General features: G+C 46.0%; 1 protein-coding gene across 9 annotated transcripts; it reads left to right on the top strand.

The window, feature by feature from the left end:
- Nucleotides 1–10586: 10586 nt before the first annotated feature.
- etv1 (ETS variant transcription factor 1) lies at nucleotides 10587–23748 on the top strand. Of its 9 annotated transcripts, none has more exons than XM_057045636.1 (13): nucleotides 10589–11049; nucleotides 11191–11260; nucleotides 11514–11595; nucleotides 11807–11854; nucleotides 14861–14914; nucleotides 17992–18121; nucleotides 18193–18381; nucleotides 18611–18858; nucleotides 20326–20394; nucleotides 20473–20541; nucleotides 20621–20790; nucleotides 21637–21738; nucleotides 22305–23748. In XM_057045636.1, the coding sequence occupies exons 2-13, from the start codon at nucleotides 11216–11218 to the stop codon at nucleotides 22524–22526; spliced, it is 1428 nt and encodes a 475-aa protein (XP_056901616.1). In that variant the 5' UTR covers nucleotides 10589–11049; nucleotides 11191–11215; the 3' UTR covers nucleotides 22527–23748. The 9 variants fall into 9 exon arrangements, with proteins under 9 accessions (XP_056901620.1, XP_056901616.1, XP_056901618.1 ...); XM_057045635.1 differs by having other exon boundaries at nucleotides 10596–11049; nucleotides 20323–20394; XM_057045637.1 differs by having other exon boundaries at nucleotides 10597–11049; nucleotides 20323–20394; nucleotides 20473–20535.
- The last annotated feature ends 1425 nt before the right edge of the window (nucleotides 23749–25173 follow it).

The raw sequence follows: 25173 nt of genomic DNA, 5'->3' as shown, positions 1-25173 counted from the left end.
AAGGTTTAAGTCAATCATCTCAGCATCTCTGGAGTTTTTAACTCTGTTTGAGCACATTTATCCAGGTGGCCTCCCTCAAATGACAAGAAACAAAGACCGTTTTTTTTTTTTTTTTGCGTTTCTGAAGCGTCACGTCCAACATTACTGATGCAGTTCTGGTTTCTATGGTGGCTGAGGAGTGCAACACAATAAAACAGTCCTGAAACACTTTTACAAAGGTTGAAACAAATTCACAGTTTTTACATTTTATCACAGAACTCTTTTTACAGAAGGTTCTGGTTGTCTTTTAATCCTCATCCTGGCCCTGAGGGTGACCTTTGACCCAAAATATCATCAGACTTTCTGACATCGGTACCATGACACACCCCTCCTCATCAGTTCTGGTTGCACTCTGTTCATCACACTTAACTCCCACAGTTCCCAACCCTTCCCACTCACTACCGGTGTCCCCCAGGGCTCTGTCCTGGGGCCTCCTTCCCTCCTAAACCCAACCCTCTCTCTGACCGTCCTAAACAACTATCTGGTCTCCTCAGTTTCTCCCACCCCCCCAGGTCAAGGACATGTTGTCCTTGACTCCGCCCCCCACTTCCTTCCACCTTCCACACATCACCCGTCTGCACCCCCCTCGCACCCAACACCAGAGCCGTCCTAATTCGCTCTATGCTCAGATCACTCCTCGACAATTACAGCTCCCTGTTCTCTGGTCGCCCCCCTCAAATCTCTCCAGCCAGTCCAGAAGGCTGCAGTCAGAATCACCTTCAGAAGCTCCTCTGGGTGCCCGTCCACCATCGCCACCATCGCCACCATCGCCACCTGTCTTCTGCATTTATGGTTACGATTATGGTTGATCGGATGTTCTGATTCTGTTCTGATTTTACACTGTCTACATTTATATTACTGTATTATTGCATATTATTGTCAGCTCTATTTTATTTATTCTATTTTTACCCTTGTAAAGTGACCTAGAGGGATTTAAAATTGTTATATTATAATAACGTCACAATTATTCCCTCATTAAAGGGATTCACGCTTTACCAGGTTTTGTCAGATTTACCTACATTATATTATAATATTTGAATATTTGAACTGTATAATCCTTTTATTTCATTTCTGTGAGCCAGAGTGGGGCCTTCCTTGCCGCGGTGAATAAAAACAAACCATGCGTTGAAGAAATGCACAGTTATTCATGTCAGGCTGATGCTCCTCACCTCTGGACGACATTAGAGTGGAATCAGATCGTGCATCACTGTGGGTTACATTAGCTCATTAGCTGGCAGGGAGAAACAATCGATAGCAGCGGCTCTTAGCTTCATCCTGGGGAGAAGAGGACCAGGCTCCTGGTCCAGAAGGCTCCTGGCTACTGCAATCTATCATCTCTGACTCTTAAATGGCAGAAACCTCTGAGCAGGAACCTGTTGTTCACTTTCTTTGGAGGTTCACTTCGACATCAGCAGCAGTTTAGTCAAGTGCAGTTTATTATAGTTGATCACAACAATTTCTGAGTCATTACCTAGGATGGAACCCTTCAAAGTTGGAACCACGCGGCTCCGGCGGAAATCATATTTATATGAAAGCAAAGCCAAATGAAGACAGCTGGGCAGTGTGGTCGGATCACTACAGGTACCACCGTTCCCAAACCAGGAAGGTCTGCAGCAAAAGTAGGAAAACTGCGCAGTGGAATAAAATATAGAGGACCGAAATAACCTGCTGGCAGGAGGAAATGAGGGAATAAAGAGCTGATTTCACTGTTTGGAGCTCCAGATATTTGCTCAAATCATTAAACAGAAGTGGCTTAAAGGATAAAAAACAAGCACCAGGCCAGAGTTTTGAATATTCTGCCACAGACGCTCCATTTTTTGGGTTTGTTTTATTTGTGCTCAACAGTTTGCTGGTGGTGGTAATGATGGTGATGATTCCCATTACGAGCTCATCCTTCTAGTATTGACCATTTTGACCATTATAAATCAACTGGGTTGGCCCCGTTCAGACCCCCTGACAAAGGTCCTAATGAGGAAATCAATAACTAACTTATATAAACACAGTCCGCTTACAGAAATCTGATTCGGTGATTTTCTACATGATTCATTTCTGCCTGTCAGCATCGTTTTTCTGCCCTTGAAGCTTTTTGATCAATTGTTTGTTGGTGAGCTGCTGCTTGTGTAAAGTTCTCAGTGAGTTCCTGGGACTGATGTCAAATCAGCAGTTTTACAGGATTCATGGAAGTCTTGGTGAGGGTGGAGGGAGAACTGAGGAGGAACTGAGCAGAACTGAGGAGGAACTGAGCAGGAAATGAGGAGGAACTGAGTGGGAACTGAGCAGGAACTGAGGAGGAACTGAGCAGGAACTGAGGAGGAACTGTGTGGGAACTGAGCGGGAACTCAGGGGGACAGTGGAGAAAAGAGCACAGCTCTCAGGATCCACTGGCCACAGGGTGACTCAAGGGACCTGGACCGAGAAAGCTCTTGGCTGGAAAATACAATAAGAGACAATAATCTCTTTAGAGGGTCAAGGGCCAGAACAACTTCACCGCAGAGCCGCCCTGCATCAATGCTTGAAGACGCCTGATGGATGATGACAGATGTAATTTCTGGGAAAAGAGATCATTGTTCTCATTATTAAAACTAGTACAATAATCGATCTAATTAGTATTTTATATATAAATACTAATATTTTCTTAAGTAATTCACAATTGTTTGTTATTGTTGACCACTGAGATGACTTTCATATTAAAGATCTAAGGTTGAGTTCTATTCAATTCAATATTTGATTACGCAATTTCGTTGGGAGGAAATCTTATCAAAGGCGGATAAAATTCAAGAACCAATTAGAACTGACATGATGTATCTCCAGGAAGAGGGGCAAGTTAATGTCCAAGGATGGTTTAAAATGGGAGGATCACAGAGGAATGAGGTGGTTCATCTCCTGTCACTGACCGTGAAGACGAGCACTGAATCAACCAAACACTCTTCATCTCACTCCAGAATCGGGAGGATGTGGGAGACGATTTCATGTCTGGCAGTTTCAGATGGCAGTTTCCATCCGGTCAGCAGAACTCTGGGGTTCCTCACCGAGCTCCTGCCTGATGTCCTGACATCATCTCCTGTGTTCCAGAGTCCAGGATTACGGACCAGCTCACGGTAAAAGCCACCAGGCAGACCAGATGACTGACCCACTTGTGCCGGAAGCTCATGCACACTGATACTCAAATGCACAGGCTGTAAGGATCACGTGCACGCTCTTGCTGAGGCGCAGCTGATAAACATGTATTTACATGTATTTTACATACACTCTGCTTGGGAGACCACGTGTCCCAGTAAGAGTCCCTCCCAGTCCACTGAGCCCTCTTTGAGGCGGTGAAGCTTTCACTCGTGGATTCCAAACGTCAGCAGGAGCAACCTTCATAAATATAAGGACATATCTCCCATCTACCGTATGCTTCAGTTTACATTCACTTGTCAACCTGTGGTTTGCCGAATGTCCTCACAAGGGTGGAGATTTAAACAACCACACCGCTGATGTTCTGATGTTTATGTGAAGAGGTGCAGCGGGATTATTTATCGACGCCTCTCACATGTTTTAAACATCAGCCGCAGACCCAGAAAACCTCGGCGCCGCTGAGTGATGAAACAATCACCAGGTCTTTGTAATCCAACATCAAATGAACCAGCACCGTTGTTGTACGTCCCCTAATTAATGTCATCTCCTGATTATGAGCGGGATCTCATACAGCGTGTTTATGGAATCACTGGTGTCCATTAGAACACCCCCCCCCCCCCCACACACACACACACACACACACACACACACATACACACACACACACACTGCTATTCCATTAATTCAGTGACTTCTGGAGCAGGCAGAATTTATTTATGACTTTTGAAGTTGTTGTTTTTCTCTGTTTACATACCTGCATTTTTCAGGTTTAATGACTGAGAAACAGCAGCCATGTGAAGAAACCATCAATGAACCATCACAAGCAACACACGTCAGAAGGCAGAATTACCAAAATAAGATGGGATAAATCGCTTTTCGCAGTCTTTTTTGTGCTTTTTTTATGCCTCAGTGCTTGTTTCAATGCTGGTAATTTCATGTGTTTCCCAATGACACTTTTTAACGTCGGTGTCTTTCCCCTCTATGATTTTCTATACTCTCCAAAATTAGTGGTACTGTTCTGATCCATATTTACACGGAAGAATTAACGAACCTAAATAAAGATTTGGATCCTGGGAGCAGAGATTTGAGGTCTTGGCCTCTGCCAGCGTTGGGACGTGACTTTCAGAGCGACAACAGACAGCCGTGATCAACTGACTCCAGAGCCGAGCGAGGTGAACACTCCATTAATTCCTTTATGAAAATCAATCACTGGTGTTTGTGGCTGAACCCTGGAGCACTTAGGCTGCGTGTGTCTTTGTTGACAGTGTTTGTGGCCGTCCTTCTGGAAGGTGCATTCAAGGAGAGCAGCCTAGCTGGGATGGAGCAAACAGCTGCAAAAATGATTGTGTGTGTGTGGGGGGGGGCATGGAACAGCTGCAGTGAAACGTGGGAAATCAGGTTGAGTGTTTTCGAGAGCCCCAGCGCAGGGATTCACCTCCTGTGCAGAGTTTAAAACTATCCTTGTAGATATCAGGTTAGCATTAGCATTTTTAGCGTTTCTAATAGTGTGTACAAATAATTATGGCTGCAAGAGCACCGCAAAGGTAGCTCCTCCTGTGTGTGTAGTGATGGTGGGAGGGGGGTGGGGGATTGACCTTTCGGAAGCTGTTAAATTGTCCCACTGGTGACGCCAGGAGACAAGCCCCTCAGGTGGAAGCTAATGGCTGCATGCTGAATTATTTAGAGTGGGACAGAATATTTTGCAAAAGGTGGGTTCACTGTGTGGGTGGAGGGGTCAGACTGGGACTGATGCTCTGTGACAAGCCCCATGAAGCTTTCATTGGAGGATCAGCCTCTTCAATATTTCAGCTTTACTCTCTGGCACCAGGTGAGTTAAACACAGGCGCATCAACTCAACAACCGTCCGTAAGGACAAACTTTACGTCTTTTGGTCTTCGTCCCTTTTCCACAGGTTCCACCAGCAGACGGAGGCAGAAAATGGAGCCCAGCTACAATCACGTAAAAAACAAAAAACAAAAACAACGCGTTTCATTTAGAAATGATCTCCGCCAACAATCAAGAAGCTCGTTTCAAAAATTCCCCTAAACTCAGCTTTGATCTGGAACATCGTCACCGTTTCATTTGGCCTTGTTGTAATTGATTGTTTGATTAATTGGAGCCATTTCTGTCCTGGGGGATGCCGTCTGGCTGTGTTTCAGCAGTGTCTGTCAGCTCTGTGTGTCACAGTCAACTCCTATTTTCCACAGACGGAGGCACTTAATGCTGATTACAGGTTGGTTTAGGGGAGAGTCTGGTTATATTCAGCTGCAGATTGCTTATCAGGACAACTAATAAGTCAGCCACCTTATGTAAACATGCAGCTCTGTTTTCCTCCCAGTGTATCTTTAGGAAGTCATCACGATGGCCGTTCTACATCGGTAAAGTTCAATTTTGATTCCACTTCCAGGTAATTCATTTTCAAACCTCAAATAACAGTTGATGATGCATTTTCCCCCCGTTTTCTTTTTAAATGATGTTTACAAACAGGTATTTTTTTGTAGTTCAGACGTCACATCTGGAGGAACAAATATTATTAATAATAATAGTAACAAATATTATTATTAGCAATTCTTATTACCACCTATAGCGTTGTCTCAGTAAAGATCATTTGGGGTGATTTTTTAAAATTATTATTATTATTAATATTGCTATATTTGTCTTGGATTAAAAGGAGATGGTAGCGTAAAGACTTAGCTTCATATATGTTGTATATGTGACCCAACGTGTATCTAACCGAGACCAGACAGGCTTTTGTTTCGTTGCTTTCTGACGCTTCCAACACACAATCCCTCCACAATGGTGACGCGTATCAGGAGTGTCAGCGTGGGCTTGTGAGAGCTTTTTGTGTGAACACGAGGAGCCGTGAAGGGGAGAGCAACTCTAAAGGCCAGGATCAGCAGGTCAACATGCTGAGTCTCCACACACAGTCTTCTGCTGTGACCCTGGAAAGCTCTGCACTCACAGCCCAGCACTGAGATCAGGGGAGACGCGTGTCCATCACCATGGTGACAGCCGAACACCCCAGCTCGGCAGTGGCAACGACACCTCGTGATACCGACAACATTAGCGCGACACCCCTGACACTCCGTCAGGAAACCAACACAACTTGAATCAAGGTGGATGGAGCAGCTGCAGCGGCCGCAGGTTAACACGCTAACACGCTAACATGTAAGTTAGCTCAAACGAAACAAAAAGGGGCGCTTGTGCGTGCACGGACGGCAGCGAGGTCTTCATTTGTGCCGGTGGGTGAGCAGAGGTGAAACGGGTGCTGCAACAGATTGGCTCTGCTTGACGCTCAGCTTCCAGCGGGGGCAGAAATCAATGTTCCTAATTGCTAGACAGAAAAGAACTTAATAATTACACAATAGCAAAAGGTGAAAAGAAATGATAAGCATCTCTTTCACCAGCGTGTTGGCCTTGTTGCCTTTCAGGTGTGCGTTTTTGCTCAGCTGTGCCTGGATGAAGCGGGAGAGTCAGAAACAGCTGCTTTCTGACGGCCGCATCATTTTGAATGGGTAGAATATCATTTAAATTTGTCTTGTCTAAAACTGTGGTCGCCGCTTGGTTCAAGGTGATTACTCAGGAGACGACAGGATTCAATCATCTCGTAGTTGTCGACTCGGCAACACCCCCAACCAGGAAAAGCCTGGAAGGAGCCGAAGATGTCCCCATAACCAAGCAGACAGCTGGTTTAACCGCCAAAGGAAAATGACACATCTTCTTTCTTCCTTTCACCAGGCTGGAGAGGCTTCTCTATCTGTAGCACCTCCGCCGACACCCATCCTCCAGGTTGTGCTGTCATACGTGTGATCTGTTGCGCCTGAAGGATTCAGGATCACCGCACAACTCTGCCTACCGCAACGTGACAAACCCAAACACCAGCCAATTAATGACCGACATGGTTATTACAGGGTTATTACATATGTAGCTAGGACAAAGGGAAAGCAAACGGAAACATTCCCCTCAGAAAGCTCAAATGAGCAGGTTCACATCCTCTTCTGTCCCCCTGGAGGAGGTGAAGAGAGCACCCGTGGCTCTAAATCGCAGACACAGGAGCATCTTCAGAGGAGAAAAACAAAACAGTATTTAAAGATTTCTCTATGAATCTGAAGATGATTTAAGCCCACAGGGGTCTCCAGGGTACAACGGTAATCCACCGGCACCGGAGGGGGAGGAGCCGCTAATCTCCTATTTCTAATTTTGTTCAAACCCTTCTGTAGTTTGTTGTTTTTTTTGTGTGTTTCCTGTTTTATTTTGATAGTTGAGTTTCCTGTGTGTGTGTGTCTCTTTACCATCCCGTGCTTGAGCCTATTTAAGCCACGCCCCTTTGGCGTCTACACTGCATTGAGGAACCTTTTTACTCTGATATTTACCTGCTTCCTGCCTGATCCTGACTCCCTGATCCTGTGTAGTTGATCCTGTGTACTTGACCCTGCCCTCCTCCTTTATGACCTTTTGCTTCCACCTGGATCCAAGGTCTCCTTCCCTGGATGCAGGAGCATCATGGATTCCTTTACAACGACCCACTTTTCACTCACATTCTGTTTAAATTGATCAGAACCAGCCAAATTCTTCTCCTTGGACTTTCATCCTTTAGTAGATTTCAGTGGTGCTGCTCTGGCGTCACAAGCCCAGAAACGCCACACGGTTCCAACGCTCCCCCTCAATGGATGAGTGGATAAATGATCTTTCATGCACTCACGGCTCGAGACCTTCGGGTCTTTACATAAAGCTTGAATGCAGCATGAACACAAACAGCGACTTGGGCCCTAATGAGCCACAGCTGGACTAAATGGTTCTGGAACTAATTGGAAGTGGGTATTGATTCTGCTGCTGCTCCAAAAGTACTGAAGCTATTTCAGGAAGTCTAATTTTACCAAAAGCCAGAAATTATTTTTGGTGCCCATGTGGAAAAAAATGCCTTTTTTATGAAAGTATAATTTTCAAATATTGTGGCTATTTATGCTTTTTAAAAATCTTGAATCCTCTCTGCTTCTGACGTGTGATGGATGAAATATCTGCTGCTAAAGTGACTATTTGTAGCTGATCTTTGCCCAAGTGTTTAGGGAGAAGAGAGGTTTCTTTCTTCAGCTCTTCTTTGGTGCTTCACTGAAGATCATCTTTTAGTCGTCCCACAATGGGGAAATTTGCATTTAAAAATGCTAAAAATTTGCATTTAAAAGGAGCAGAGATTTGAGGAACTTTGCTGTCTGATAATGGCTCCTGAAGTCCACCCTCGACTGATTATTGATCCGTCTAAAAAGGACTTTAAAGTCCTGAAGGCGTTAAAGACATTTTGTAGAAAAATATAAAAAATGTGTGTATAGGCCGGTTTACAGTCACCTGTTTATCCCCCAAACTCAAGTCTTTGGACTGTGGGAGGAAGTGGGAGCTTCAGGAGAGAAGGCGGGCAGAAGTCTGAAAGGCCCCGGGCCCCCAGGGGGACTTGAATCCCTCTAGATGTGAGATGACAGCGTTAAACTGCGCCGCTGTGATGCTAGGCTACATTTACTTTTATCTTTATAGCTTCAACACATTCATCTCTTGAAGGACATAAAAATAAAACCTAAAAAAAACCCTGAGAGCACCTGGAGACAGGAGTGTAGCAGATGTTGTGTCAATGAAGCGGAGCCGCCTTGAATCAGACACATCTACAGTAGATGAGCTGCTCCTGTCAGACCCTTCTGGAATAATGGATTATTATGGATTATTCAGCACGCAGTGAATCCTTTATTACAGCACATGTCTGTCAGATGAAGCTCCAGCTATATTTAAGTCAATTTGAGGCTGATTCTCACCAGGGTTGCCGGTTCAAATCCCAGGATGGGTCATGGGCTGCTGCCATAGCTGGATTAAACACACAGGTCAGATTCCCCATCAGTGACTGGTGTGTGTGTGTGTGTGTGTTTAAAGAGTTCTCCTTCTTTCTTCCTTCCCTAAGATCCATAAATCCAAATCAAAGCCATCCCACTGATGAACTTTTCCCTTTGGCTCAGATCTTCCGCCAGCAGCTGCAGATTTTGAAGCGTCAGAGCGGTGCTCGACCTCCGCGTTCACATCATCGCTTTAAAAGGTCTCTTGCTGAGATCTGGGATCCACTTTCTCCTCCAGATCTGAGCAGTCCAGAGGTAACTGAATTTATTCACTGGTCCTTCAGTCCTGGTGCAGGATTTCCCGTCTCCCAGAGCCACCAGCGATGCATATCATCGGGGGCAGGGTGTCGCACACGCCGGGTCTATTTCACCATGTTTTGATCACATGGTGAATCTATTCAGAATTTAAGCCCACGTGACCTTTAAAGTGACACCACAGCGACATTTGGGGCCTGTTCTGAAGAAATGTTCCGCGTCCCGCAGCGGCAGAACTGTTGAATTCCATCTATTTGATTGTCAATGAGTAAAGATCATAAATCTGTTTTTATTTTAGCTCCGCTCTTTGTTCTCCATTGTTCCTTTCAAGAACTTTACGTATCAGATCAGGACTACTTCAGAACTGAAAATGAAACAAACTTTTCTAATTAAATTTGATTACACTAATGGTCTTTTCTAAATCCAATTCCAAGAATCCGCAGGGACTTGTCAGGGGCAACTTTCATGAATTTCTGCCTGTTTACTTCTGGAGCCCTGCCTGGTTTCTTGTGCGTCACCAAGGGGAACACGAGCACTTGAACTGCATTTCTTTATCCTTGGGGGTTTCAGCAGAGGCGACATGGCGCTTCACTTCACATCGACTTCACCTGCCGGCTCCTGGAATCGTGCAGAGATCTAACGTGGCATCAGGATGACCACTGCTGCCTCCTAATACGTCCATCTTCCAGTCAAGTGTAACGCAGAGGTAAAGTTGCCTGATCTGCCCCGCTTCAGGGCAAAACTTTACCTGTTCACAGTTTCTTTTCATGTAAAAAAAAATAAGTTTGATCCAAGAACCCCCGTTTTATATTTCTTATATTTTTGATTATATAATATGTTTTTAAGAAAAAGTAGTTCTGATCCCTGATTGCCACCCAGGCCTACCGGGCATTAAACTACCCACAAGTAAAAGGATAAATTTCACCAGCTGGGGAAGAAAACAACCAATGCATTCAATCATGGAGGTTCTCTTTATGTAAATTTACAATTATATACCTTTAAAAGATTCCTAAATAGTACATTTTGAGTAAATGTCACTATTTAGTGCGGCCTATGGTTTTTGCTACTGTTGTAAGTTCACATGGATCCCTCATCAAATAGAACTTCTGTGGACAATATGAGCTTTGTCTTCCTGGACAAGTTGTGTCCTTGAATGTCTCACGAGGGGGAAAAAACCGTCAAGACAAGATCATCACGATTATCTTTGCATCTATCGCCAGATGAACGGCGGCAGCCGTCGGGAGGAGCGCGGGAACACGGATTCTTGGAGAAAAAGCACGACTTTTCCAACCTCTTCCCTTCCGAGAGACACAGACGCAGAACTGAGCGGGACTTTGAAGAGGCTGCGTGATGGTGCGTTGAAACCGTCGGGAAATCAGGGCGAAGTGCGTGCGTGAGACCTGATTAGCAGGTGTTGCTTTTCACGCGTTTACCCACGTTTAACTACCAAGTAGAATAAAGGTATCGGTGGTTTGGACGGAGAGAAAGAGAAAAGAGGTTCCTCCGGCACGACGCGGGCACGCTGGTTATTTGGTGAGCAGGCAGCCGTGACTGACTTGCTTTGCATCAATCGGATCTAGTGAAAGAGGTCGTCAACCAATAGGAAGCGGAGTGTTTCCAGGGGAGGCCCCTAAAGGCGATGCCAAACCCTGAGAAAACTCCCTGAGCCGGGGAAGAGCGCCGACAGGCAGGCAGCAGCCGCGCCGTGGAGCTCCTGTGGCCACCCTGTGGCAGCCTGCTGCGGACTACAGAGCCAGAACGCCCGGTAAGGATGCGCGTAACGCCGCTTCATCACTGCTCTCTGCGTAAAAACGCTGCGCTTTGCGCGCTGAACGAACAACTTTTCAGCGGCGCGATTGCCAGCTCGCTGAGACGATAAAGCGTGACCTCTTTTCTTCTGCTGAAGGTTTACCGGACTGGAAACTTTGCAAATGGGTGGATTTCAGGACCAGCAAGTCCCTCTGTGTAACTCCAGAGTGAGTGAACAACGTTAGCAAAGCGCTGTAAACCACCGTCCGTCCGGTTCACAGAGCAGATTCATTCACTTCTAGTTGTCATGTTGCTTCTGCTGATGACCACGACCCACTGACCATTCACACCATTTAAGCCTCAAACCTTATGTCAGTTGATTTTAATTCTGAGAACAAAAACAAAACAACAACAACAACAACAAAATAACAGCCAACAGCAGAATCATTTCATCAGTGTTTCTCTTCTTTTGTGTTTTAGAACCTACAGATAAGCTGCAGGAGGCCAGCAGATGAGAGCAAAAGAAAATTAACCAAGTCAGGACTGGCTCTGGACACTGAAGGTAGTTTCCAAACACTTTTATTTCACACATCCCGAACATTGACATTGAAACTGACTAATTCTGCAGCCCTCTCCTGATAGCCACCCCCCCTCACCTTAACCCCTCACCCTAACTACTAACACTAACCACTAACCCTAACCACTAACTCTAACCACTAACCCTGACTCTAGCTGATTCTGTGTGTGTGTGTGTTGTTCTCTCCTGACTCCAGATCTCTTCCAGGACCTGAGACAACTTCAGGAAACTTGGCTGGCAGCAGGTGAGTGTTAAAAGGAAGACTGTTTAGAAGTGAAGGTGTGTGCGTGTGTGCGTGTGTGTGCGAGGTTAGGTGGCAGCGCTGCCTGGAGTTACTTGCCTGGCGTTGCAGTCCAATTAAAAGCCTCTGTTAAGAGACACCTTGTGTGTCATGCATACATTAGAGGTTGTGAGTGAGCGAGGGGGCTCGAAGGAGACCAAGGAGGCTCCACAAAGAGTGTCATCACAAATTACCAGGAGGAACCTCGGTGACGCTCACTGTCTCTTCTGCTTTTGGCAGCAGCTAACAGGCTGCATGCCAAGTGCAACCAGAGCTCTGCTCTCTCTCTTTCTTTGCCTCCTCTCGGCACACTTCTCCTCTCCAGCTACACCACCATCGTCTGCTTCAGCCTCACTTCTTGGAGACAACAAAAAGAAATAATGGATCTAGCAGCTTTTTAATTGGGAAAATTCTGTATTTAAGAATTTCTCCAAGCAAAAACCTTTTTCTGTAGCCTATATTACTGTTTTTTTAAATCAGTTTTTTCCTGTAATGGCAAGAGATGCTGTTTGTGGTCTAACTGAGACGTGATGCTTCAGGAGTTAAGCGCCAGTGTCCTCTTTCCACCGTGTCTGCAGCACAGAAGTTTTGGTTAGTGGTAAATCTCTTCATTTCCTCTCTCCACCAATGCATGCTCCTCTTTCTTATTTCCTTTATAACAACAACTTTACACTCTTAAAGTGTTAGTTTGAAAATTGCTGAAAGTGGATTTAACTGAAAAATCAAGAATTAAAAAAAAGAAATCATCTTTAAATCCACACAAATGTATTGCTATTATTAAATTATCAGATAAAAATACATGTCTAAAAGGCCTCGAGAAGAAATATTTACGCCCGTTGAGTTCAGAAAATAGTTTATGGTTTTAGTAAAGATAAAGGAAATTTATTATTTTTATATTTTATATTATTTGGGTTTGTTTTTAGCATCGACCAAGAAAAATATGTAAACGCTGTATATATACTTACAGGGTGAATTTATTCAAATTCATATTTAAAGGAAAAAAAACCTTTTTATAGAACCACTCATCTCAAGTATGAATGTTAATGAAACCTAATTTTTAAAAGTTACTGTTGGATAAATTTGACCTTATTTTCTGTCATGTGTATGAAAATATTTAACATTCCCAAATTAACCAAAAAAAAAAGAATCGATCCCAGCTGTGCTCGGAGTGTAAAAATCAAAGTTCTACATTTAGTACAAACTGTTTCCGTCAGTTTATGAAGGCGTTTTGCTGCTCTGGCTGGTGTGAGAGGTCCGACTGTCTCTCTTTTATATGTGAAAACGTCGCCGAGTGACAATAAAGAATCACGTCCAATTAAAAGTGTCGCCTTCGCTGAGCCGACGCTGCAAATGTTCGCAGCTGCTTCGTTTCAGAGGCGTCGGTGGAAATAAGAAACTATTTTAATATTTGAAGGATCCGAGGTGTCAGGAAGCGACGGCGGGTTTTAGTCTTAAAGGTGTTGTACCCGCGATGACCTCGGTCCTGAAATCAACGACTTCCTGTCGGTCGGGACTAGAAGGAAAACCTGCTCGTTCCCCACGTTTACCGAAAGGAGATGAAAGAATTAAAAGTGAGTTTCCAACAGCTGAGCTGACGGGCGCCTCACACTGCAATTGTGCCACATTCAAAATGTGTGTTTCCGCGCCGGCACGTTCAGGCGGCCTTTCCCAGTTCTGGAATGGTGGCACTTTTCCAACTGCTGGGAATTTGCTGCACAGATCAGCTGGTTTGAGAGCGCCGAGCGGGCGGGCGGCGGCCCACCCATCCAGGAGACGAGGCGCTTGTGTTTCACTAATCCCTAAAAGCTGCAGATCAGCGAGCGCCTTCCTCTTACTTGTTTCAATGTAAAGATGCAAAAAACCCCAAGCAGAAAGAAACAGGAGTAAATTACTACTAAACGTATATATAAAACAGTAATAACAGCAGTAATAACCATTATTATGATGGCAGCCGGGTTGCTGCTGCGCGTGTTCCATGTCTTTGTTTGCTCTTCACTTCTCTTGACATCATTAGAAAATGTGTTCTTTATTTACACTTTTCAATTCACACCTCTGAAAAAAAGGATCCCCGATCACCCAGAAGGACAGAAATGGAAAAGTTGTGATGTTTAAAACAGCTTTAAGACTTGTCAAGACATATAACACACCCCGTGATAATGAAGATCCACCCATTGTGTGAAGAAATAGACGTGTTAATAACACATCTCCAGGTTTTAGGAGTCAAATTTGAGGGACAAAAAAAAAGGAAAAGCCCAAAACCTGCGCAGGTGTTAATCTGTGCAGGACCACAAGGTTGAGCGGAGGGAAGGAGTCCTTATTTTAGCCCGGATGATTGAAAATGCAGCTGAGGCGGAAGCTTCAAACTCAGCAGGTAGATGTGGACGGACTTAATGGAGGCAGTCAATTAGATACTGGGAACACTGGGCATGTGGTGCTGCTGAGGAGGGAGCGGAGCGGCTGCAGGGCGTCCGCGGAGCGGCTGCGGAGCGCTCGCCTCGCTCAGGAAGTCACTATTGATTCTCCGCTCCTGCAGCCGGAGTTTGTTGTTATTACAGCTCAAGTTAGTCTGTAATTAACGTGGAAAATGTTGACGGCGGCCGTCAGTTGGTGAAGCGGATGAAACGGCGCATGATTGGTTGTCATTTCGCTTGTTGTCGCGCGCGCGTGTACGTTGGCGTTCACGTGGGAAGGCTAAATTACAGGGCAGGATTTTAGGTAAGACCATTTAAAAAATGAAAGTTCTACAGCAAAATCCAGCACAAGTGCACCTTTAGAAGATGAAAATAAGCAAATCTGAAGACTTTTTTTCCACAAAATCCTCATTCCCTTTTTTTTATGAATAAATATGCTCCTGATTTCCTTTTTTTATTTTACAGTAGCGCCCTTCTAGCCCGCTGCGTCCCACCCCAGATCCAGATCCGATCAGAAATCGCTCACGTTCCACCTTTTTCTTCTTTGCTTGTCGTTCAGCTCAAGTTCCCGACAATGATGAGCAGTTTGTTCCAGACTTCCAGACTGAAAACTGTGAGTAAGAGACTCCTCATTGCCTCTTTTCCCTGTGCGTGTGTGCGTGTGGTGGTGAGCGCGTGGCTGCCTGGCGCCTTTTACACGCTTCCGTGTGCTTTCCCGGGCGTCTTGGTGCAGCCGGCGTCGCGGCTCTGGGGGAACCCCACCGTGGGCAGTCCGGGTCTGTGTGCGCCCCAGTTTATTGGCATTTGTGGCTTGAACTGGTGTCCCTTGTCTCCGTCACCATGAGTGAATGAATGCAGGCCTGGAAGAGGCAGAAAGACCCATACCGGTCCTCCCCGATGCCTTGAAACCGAAAACCTCACCGGGTAAATCTGGTTCCAGAATCCTGAATGTGAACGCAAACACCTCTGATTGGACGCGTCCACAGATCGTCCCACTGAATTAAACTACAAGGCCTATAGATGTGAAGAGTGTTTGGGAGGGACAGAGGTCAGAGAGACTGTCCCCTCGTCCTTCAGAGGGAGCGAGGGTGGGTGGCCGCGGTGAAAGGAGACTGCTGACCATCTGAATTGTCCTGTTGGCAAAGCTGCAGCAGACTGGGGAGCTATTAACAGATGGTGGGAGGGTGAGGACACTGTGGATGGGCACTCAAACAGGCTTCCCAGGCGGCAGCGCTCCCATATGGGTTTCAGGAACTCATGATGGGGGATGGACGAGAGGGACAAATGGAAATAGATACAGATAAACGTTAAAGGATGCGCTGGGATAGGTGATGTCCTCAGCGTAGCATTTCCTGCGTATTATCACCAAATAAACAACAACAGCGTCATATTCCTTCCTTCCTTGGAGTTTATTACACAGCCGACTGTTTGAGCATCGCCTTCAGCCTTTAGTCTTCGTAGATTTAATGACACGTTTAATAAGACATTGACCAACACACATGTATTGGAATATTTCTGTAGGTTTTCACAATAAAAATAAAAGCAGATACTCATCCTGCTATATTTTATTCATTTTTATATTTAATATGTCATTGATTATTTTTTTCCAGTCCAAAATATTAAATGTAATTTACTTTATTACATGGCAACATTAAGATTTAATTTTTTTGTCTGCACATCATCCGTATGGACTGAACATAAAGCTGATTAAATGTGACCCGATCCATGATTGATCTCCATTACAATAGCGTTGTTAGCATTAGCTGGATCAAGGCGATGCAAATCAGATGTGCTAATATAAAACCTGCATGGAGTAAAATAATTGTAAAGTCTTTTTAGCGTGATATGTTCTAAATGTGTTGCTTTCCATGTCTAATTTGAGATGTATCACCTCCTGTAGCATTGTGCCTTAACGTCAGCTTCACACGCTCCAGCCGGGCTGCACGCGGGCGCCGCCTGAGCAGTTGCTGAGCTCCAGTCGCCGAGTGTCCTCGGGCCGCTGGAGGAGACGGAGGATTTTCTTTGTCTTCTCCAACACAGATGATTAGCATTAGCATAACTTAGCAGAGAACGGAGCCGAGAATGTGTAAAATAACCACACCTTAGCAAGAAAGCAGAGGCGTCGCTAGTTAGCAGCAAAACAGACAAACGACAAGAAAAGACTTGTTGTGAAGGTGTAACCCAAACACCAGAGCAGGCTCGATGCCACTGGACCGGTGAATTGATCCCCTATTGATTAATCAGTGTGGAGATAATAACCGTCCGGCAGTGATGGCCGTGGCATTCTGGACTAGAATAAGTCTCTATTGTAGTCGGAGCCAATAACCTGGATATTGATTAGTGTACCACGGCGCCCCGCTGACTAATCTATTGTGACCTTTCCATTTCTAATTGTGGACCCTCCGCTGCATCACATGCCATGCTACTCTTGATAGCTCGCTTATGGTGATTACTGACGGTTCCGTGTAGTTAAAGGGAATGAAGGTGACGCGCCGTGTCGCTAATTTGACTGTAGTTGTGTAACAACAAGTCACCTGAAGTGCTGAAGGAACCCCGTAAACTAGCAGTTTGCATCCACCATTTACACCTGCCTGCAGACAACAGTGGCAGAGCCCCTGCAGAGAGAGCCGTGCTGAGGTGCGTTTACGCCGCACAGCCTCACCAAGAGCGTCCGCGTCTCGCTAAACGACACGTCAACAGGTAGTCGCAGCACAGGGCGCGTGAAGGAGGGAGAAATTTGGAACACCGGCTGTTGCAGGTAGTGGAGGACAGAGAGTTGTGGACTTGTTGGATCCATTGGAAAGGCTGGTTTATTCTATGTTATTCTATATAATATCCACGTGAGGCTAATCTCAGCGGTGAAAATCTGGATTATTTGGCTCATTAGCACACCTCTGCCAGTGTCATCAAAGGTCTCCCCTCAGGAAGTGTCTCTTTGACCTTCGATCGATGACCTGGAAAGGTCAGGACTCAGCGAGGGCCGCCATCAACCTCTGAGTGTTCTCCTGCTGGGATCACGTGACCCGTCCCCCCAAGGAGCTCTGCCGTGCATCAGATGAGGTGTCTGCCGATCTGCCTCTCTGTCGGCCCCGAGACTCCCCAAAACGTCCTCACATCCCAGCGTCCTGACACAAGCCCAAGAGAAAACAGTCCCAGATGGAGGAGGGAGGAGGGATTTGTGCTCCCAGGACGTGATTCAGAACCGGACGTCCTTGACTGGGACTCCGAGTGCAGCTGTTGAGAGACAGCAAACCCGAGTTCGACTGTATTTATTCAGTGGCACAGCCAATTGGATTAGTGTTGATCATGACTTGAGCTGATGAGACGTTAATCAGGACTGATCTGCCACTTAACAACCTCTGATGATCCAGGCTCACTCGGGGGGCCGTGGAGAGAGGATCCCTCCTTCAGATCAATGAGCTCTTCTCATCTGGAACATATTCACAGCCAGCTGAAAGCGCAGGCTGCCTTCATTCAGCCGGTATTGTTGCGCTTCTGTCACCTGTCAGGCAAAAAGGAGCTTGAGAGGAATTTTTGTAGTCCTTAAAATGTGATTTGCCATCATTAGATGAGCCTGCTTCGCTATTACAGTGGTAATTACAGCAGGGCGACGAATGCATCTGGACTCCTGAGTGTCGGCGCCGCTCCTTTGCCTGAGTCTGACCTCTTCTTTTGTTTCCTGGGTTCTAGTGGCTTTCCATGGACTGCAGCTGAAGATCAAGAGAGAGCTGCACAGCCCGTGTTCGGAGCTGAGCTCCAACTGTTTCCAGGAACAACAGTTTAAGCTCCAGTATGGAGGAAAGTGTCCGTACAGTTTCAGGTGGGCAGCAGCACCAGCCGAGACCTCCCTCGTTGGGTTTGTTGTTACATGTGCTGCTTTGTGCTCCTCAGTGTGTATGAGCAGAAGCCGCCTGCAGTAATGAAGGTCTCCAGCCCAGTGACGCCCCCCTGCAGCACCCCCGTCTCCCCCCTCCACCATCCCTCGCCCACAGCAGCCCCGACGCCAAAACCAGACAGGACGTACGCCCAGATCCCGTCCTCACTCCCGCTCCCCGACAATGCTTACGACATGGACCACAGGTAGTCGCGCTCTGTCGGAACGGGAAGACAAAAAGAACCTTGTGACACATTAAGATCACGTTGTTTGATCATCAGTGGAGACTGTTTTTATATGGTTGTGGTGTCATTTAATGATCCAGGAAGTAAGTGCAATATTTTAAATGGTCTGTTGTGTGTGTGTGTGTGTGTGTGTGTGTGTGTGTGTGGTGTGTGTGTGTGTGTGTTGACCCTTCTGCCTCGGTTTCCTCAGATTTCGACGTCAGCTGTCTGAACCCTGCAACTCCTTCCCCTCCCCATCCATGATCGCCAGAGACGGACGGCCCGTCTACCACCGGCAGCTGTCAGAGCCCAACATCCCGTTCCCTCCTCAGGGCTTCAAGCAGGAGTATCCCGACCCGCTGTTCGAGCACCCGGCCATGATGGGGACGCCGGTGTCCAGCAGCTACCCAGCCTCCATCATGATTAAGCAGGAGCCCAGAGACTTCACGTATGACCCGGGTGAGGGAGGAGAACTGTCTTGATGATTAAATAACTATTGGGCACACAGACATGGGAGGAAGTGGAAGGGGGGGTGTTGATTGAGTTTGCTGCTAATAGTGGAGAGGATCTGGTTCAGCAGGTCACCGTTTCCAGTAGCGTTGTTAAAAAAAAATGTCCTCCCATGTTTGTGTGCTGGATTTATGAATAAATATGATCCAAAGACATCAACCTGTGGCGTTTGATGCAGGAAGGAGCAGCTTTCCGTCAAATCGGTGATGGAGGGTGTTAGCATACGTGCTGACTGCTAACTGACCTCTAACGTACAGAATTCCTCTTTGATCCTATGGAACCAGCATGGTGCCGGGTTGGGGTCAGGAGTGGCCTCGAATTTAGGAGACCAGAAGGAAACATAATGACTCTTCTCACCTATAAGGCTGCTAAGACTTTGGCCCAATTGTAAATGTCATTTGAGCAGCAGCGATTTTGCTTTATTGACATCATAAATACACGTCGTCATCAGGATGCAAATGCCAGAGAGCTTTTGAAGATCGTCCGCTCACAATTAAAGCCAATTACCAGCCTGCTGCCTGTTCAGCTGCCATTTAAAAAGCCAAACTAGCACCAAATTGTTTTGGTAATTTGGTTCTCGAGTTCAGGTTTTTAAAAGTCACGAAAACGTGTCTGCTAGAAAATGATGGATCCATCAAGACAATTCTGAGTTTCTGCTTGAGAAAAAAGAATCCTGCCCCGTCCCCCCGTGTCCACTGTCCACGGCTGCGTCCTCCTGTGATGGAGAACGTATTAGCAGCCCCACAGAACCATACTGGAAATGATGGGTGGGGAGAGGCTAATGTCATTAGCAGCAATCTGATCTTCCAGCTCATCACTCAGATGAAGTTCAGAGAATGTTTGTGAGGCTAAATTAAGGGGCCCTGATTGAACATTCACTTTACAATCTTTTACAGCGTATTTCAATCTCACTGGGCTGTAGGAGAGGCTCTAAACACAGTCAACGGAATCATCGGCTAAACACAGAATGTTTAAATCTCCATATCATCCCCTTATATTTGGGATCTTTTACTTTTCTCTGTGATGAACAGCAGCTTCCAGCCCTAAATGTTAAAGTCTGTCGCTGCTTTAGTGGCTGAGGAATCAGTTTCTTTCAGTTTTCCCAGAAATTCCCCCTGATGGTTCCTCTCTTTTAGAGGGCAGGTACTGCTGCTAGACCTGCATTCCAGGGTTTGAGCTCGGGGCTAAAACCGCCAACTGAAGGTTTGTTTGGAGCCTGTTTCCCAGGTGCGGCCTGTTGTTCGGTGGTAGATGCACAGTTGGGCAGCAGCAGCACAGTCGGCCTGCCCCAGGATGGTCTCCATGGCGACACTGGAGGGCTTCCTCCTCCACCAAAACAGCAGGCCGTCGAGCAAACAGGCTCTCGCTGCCCTCAGAACCCATCTGAGGCCTTTTTTCCTGTCTGTCCCTCAGCAGAAGTCCCGAGCTGCCACTCCGTCTACCTGCGCCAGGACGGATATCTGGCTCACGCTAACAGGACTGAAGGTACCGAGGGCCCGCGCGACCCACTGCTGCTCGCCCTGAATGGCTGTTGAATGTTAGCTTGCTGCTCCTCTTTCACAGGTTGCATGTTTGACAAAGTGGTGAGACACTTCTACGACGACACCTGCGTGGTGCCTGAAAAAGGTGAAGGTCAGTTTTCCCAGAATTCCCAGCCAGGCGAATGAGCTCACGGTGGTTTAACTGGCCGTACTGGTTCTGTCTGCTGCAGGCGACATAAAGCACGAGTCGGGCCTGTACCGCGAGGGCCCGTCGTACCAGCGCCGGGGCTCGCTGCAGCTCTGGCAGTTCCTGGTGGCTCTGCTGGACGACCCCTCCAACTCCCACTTCATCGCGTGGACGGGCCGAGGGATGGAGTTCAAGCTCATCGAGCCGGAAGAAGTGAGGAAAACACACACTGATTGTTTTTTCCTCATTGATAGGCTTCAATTTGTATTTACACAGATGAGGATTTGGGCCATTTCAGGGAATGTTCCAGTCGGAGGAACTTTAAATTCCTTAAATTCTTACTCTTTAATTCATTATTCAATTAGTAAAAGTGCAAAACCCATATCAGTGTATTCATTGGAGGTCCTAGATATTAGTTTTAGTTTCCTAAAATCTAATCTGAACCCAGCGCCCATTTCTAAGAAGATTGGGGATTTTTTTTTCCTTTCTTCTACTTTTAATCCTCTTTCGATGTGACAAAAGGGGACGTGTTGACTCGGGGCAGCAAAAGTGTCAGAGTCCATAATCTGAAGTGGAATAAATAATGTGTCCTCCTGCAGACGTGCTCAAGGTCAGCTCCTTTGTTCTTCCCCGGCTGAATATTTCATCAGACCTCAGCCTAAAACTGGAGCCACGTCCAGGGTTGTGCCTCCTCAAAGTGGAACAGAGGCTGAACAGGGAGGGGGGGGGGGTAACTGGCTGGTGGGCAGGGAGCTGCAGCTGGAGGAGCTGCTGGGAGCAGCTGGCCTCTTCCTGCTGTCACGGCTTAAAAAGAAAATCAAAAATCCAGCCTTTTGATACCTTTGGTGACACAATTTCAGAAATGGTTGAACCAGGCAGGAGAAGGTTAGACTGGTCTGGGGGAGGTGGTGGTGGGGGGTCCGGTGGACAGGTGCAGTAACATCTGCTGTCTCCTCATCTGAATGAACGCGTCTCTGCTCGGGTCTGGACGGGCCTGCATGGCGAAGGTGTAATCGCTTCTCCTTTATGATCTCCTAAACACGCCGCTCCTGTTTAAAGGTGGCCCGTCGGTGGGGGATCCAGAAGAACCGACCGGCCATGAACTACGACAAGCTGAGCCGGTCGCTGCGCTACTACTACGAGAAGGGGATCATGCAGAAGGTAAAGAGGAAACGCCTCTGAAAGAAATCAATGGAACGCATCCTGTTGGAATAACTATAATAATGTCTGTAATAACCATGGTGACATCGTTTGGAGCTATTATGGCCACACATGTTTGGCTTTTAATGACCTTTTGTGGTGATTAAGATGTAAATGTTCATTAGTTCATCAATGCTAATTTGGCGTTTGTGGCTGAACCAGTTCTACCCTCCCCACTGGTCCCAGCAGTCCCAGCTCAGATCCCAGTGGGCTGTTTTTTTGAACGTTTCCATAAAAATGGAGCCATTCTTACGTAGTGTTTGACAGATATCGCTAACGTTTGGGTCTTCCTAACGCCTCCTGCTGTTTCTGGGCTACATTCTCCAGTCGTATGTTGGGTCGCTGGCTTTGGCCTCTTCACAGATCTTTCCCTGCATCTTCGCAGCTTTGATGCTCTGACAGGTGTTTCCATGTTGGGTCAAAAAGTGCCGCCACGTCCAGGTTTTGAAGGTCACCAAACGTGACCCCCAAACCTGCCAGATGTTTATTTCAAACTCCTCCCCTCAACTCCGCTCCTGTCCCTTCAGGTGGCAGGAGAGAGGTACGTCTACAAGTTCGTGTGTGACCCCGAGGCCCTGTTCTCCATGGCGTTCCCGGACAATCAGCGGCCCGTTCTGAAGACGGACATGGAGCGGCACGTCAATGAGGAGGACACGGTGCCGCTGTCGCACTTCGACGAGAACATCACCTACGTTCAGGAGGGACCCTACTGTCAGCCACACCCGTACAGCGAGGGTTACGTCTACTAACATCAGGCCCGCATTCCCACACACACACACACACACACACACACACACGCACACACAGACGTTCTTCCTTCCCCTCTCACTCTTTTCTTATGAACACATCCTCCTTTTTGTTGCTCTCATCCCTGTGACGTTCAGGGGCCACAGCAGAATGGAGTGTGCACTTTATGGACAGGAACCTGCCTGGCGGTCGCGACGTGGTTGGCGTTTTCCAGCCATTTATGTTTCTATATTCATGCAGAAAATGTCCAGTTTTGGGTTCCCCCCTCGTCCCCCTCATGAATGTGGGAGCTGCAGAGACAGAAGTCAGACGGTGACTCGCGTCATCACAAACTGAATCTAGGAGTTCTGGTTTAGGTGAAGGTTCTGGCCTGCATCGGGGCAGGAACACGGTGGATTCCGTGTTGTCTTTTATTTCAAGCAGCCACCCTGTAACCTCACCCACACACACTTGCAGAGGCATTCATGTAGGAGCGACTGTGGACTTGACAAAAATCTGATTTCAAGACTTTTCTGCATCAGTGATCATCAGTTAATCCGGATCATCTCCTGGAAAACCTCTGGACTCACCTCAGAATAACGAGTGATGCTATAAAATGACTCCTCACTGTACAAGCGTCCCTCCGTCCGTCCTTCCTGTACGAGAGCGACACTAAAACTTTTGTTTTTCAGGTGTTCACTTTTTAATCGAGGAGCAGAAGAAGCTTCCGCTACCTTTAATCAGTCAGTCTTCATATTTAGGATTTATTTATGTTCCCCAAATCCAAAAAGAGGTGATTTTATCGGCCTAATCTATTCATAAATGCATTTAAAAAATACATGAATGCAAATATTTGCCTAGTTTGTTTCCCATTTTACCACAATGTATTTATTTTAGTGTATTTTATTCCTTAGCCTCAACAGGATTTTTTTTTTTTTTGCTATAAAACTATTTAAATTGTGTGATGAAAATATGTTACGTCAAAAACGTGTTTCCATAATCAGGAAGAAAATGCACTTTCTCTACTTCACATTGTCGGAATTCTAGTCCCAAGGAAGTCAAGTCTGTTTTTTTGCTGCCTGTTTTCCTGTTTTGACGTCCATTTTCTCGTTTTTCTGTTTTGTTTCTTTGTGTTTTTCAATTTGAGCATTTAAGAATCATAAAACGTGGTGAATTTTGTCTGTTTGGGTTCGCATTCGTGACATGGAACTGGCGCCAGCAAGAATAAAACACTGAAAATCAGAATCATGATTCGGCAAATTAATTGTGGCGTTGAAAATGAATTTTTGGTTCTCGAATCAGAGATTAGAAACACGACAGAATGAAGACCTGGAGGAAAATGTTTGCCTTTGTCTGAAAACTAATAGATGATGGAGTCAATTTCCAACAACTCCAAACTAAAAGCACAAACCTGAAGGGAAAAATCAATGGCTAATTTAGGACAGGACTTTTCCCTGGAAGTGAATTGCTTCTGTCCTTAACAAGGCTGGCAGTAATGGAAAAAACAGCAGCTCGTCTAAAGATATCATTTCCTTTTGTGAAGTGTCATTACTGCTAAAAATCAATGACTAATTTAGGAAGCATTGTTTAATTGATTTCACCCATAGAGGAAAAAATGAAAACGGATATGAAACTAATACAAAAAGAAGTGGCTTTAATTTGTCAGAGCTGCTTACGAGAGCTTGATTTTCTTGCATTGATTGTCTGAACTGGAGCTTCTGCTCTGAACTATAAATATCCCGCTGATTCCCCGAGGATGTGAAACGAAAGCAGATCCTTTAATACGACGGGTGCAACCTGACAACAACCTGCCTTTCTCTGTCGTTTCTGTGTCACCGCTGACGCACAAACGTCCTCACAGATCAAGTAAAACTCTGATTTCAGTTTTATTATATTTTTTTACACTTCTCAGGTTTGAATCAAACAGATTTACAGCCGACATTTACAGATGAATGACTTCAACACTGCACACGTTTAAATGACCCTAAAAATGACCGTTGTTTATTACTGCGTCATTATTCTTGGTGAAAGCTGTCATTTTCTCTCTGAAGGTTTTGATTGAAACGTGCAGCAGATCCATAAATAAACAAAAACAACAGGCGGACACTAAATCTGTTTACATTAAATTTACAATAAGTTTAGAATTTGGTTTGAGCAACGTGACGGTACAATAGGATCCAGGGGAATTAGCACAAAAGGATTCATTTCACCCTTTTATAGAAGGTTTATCACTAAATATTATGTGTTTTATAATGTTCTACAGCAGAAACTCAAACGCTGCATCGCCGCCGCCCAAAGGAGGGTCATTAATTAAACATTTAGATTTATTTTACTCCGAGGTTTCTTTAAAATGTAAAATCAAGAAGGCTGGGAAGGGGGCAGGATGAGCTCATGGTCGGGACTTTGCTGTTCGGATCGAGTTCATGGAGAATCTGTGGTTTATTCAAAGTCACCTCATTGAAATCTCATGCAAATCCTTCAGAACTTTAAATATGCGGTGAGTTAAATGCCAGCCACAAGTCACAGACGGGTGAAAATCAAACTTTTTCCACCTGTCGGCTTTGACTTTGAGAAGGTGGCGCTGATGGACCACCTGCAGAGCTCCAGTCTGAGATGTTTCAGTCAGGTTCCTCACATCAGCAGCACTGGGCACGACTACTAGTGATCTTC

This window comes from Takifugu flavidus, chromosome 10 (assembly GCF_003711565.1).
Source record: "Takifugu flavidus isolate HTHZ2018 chromosome 10, ASM371156v2, whole genome shotgun sequence".
Lineage (NCBI taxonomy): Eukaryota > Metazoa > Chordata > Actinopteri > Tetraodontiformes > Tetraodontidae > Takifugu > Takifugu flavidus.
Note: the sequence above shows the minus strand (reverse complement) of the source record. Positions and strands in the feature narration are given on the sequence as shown.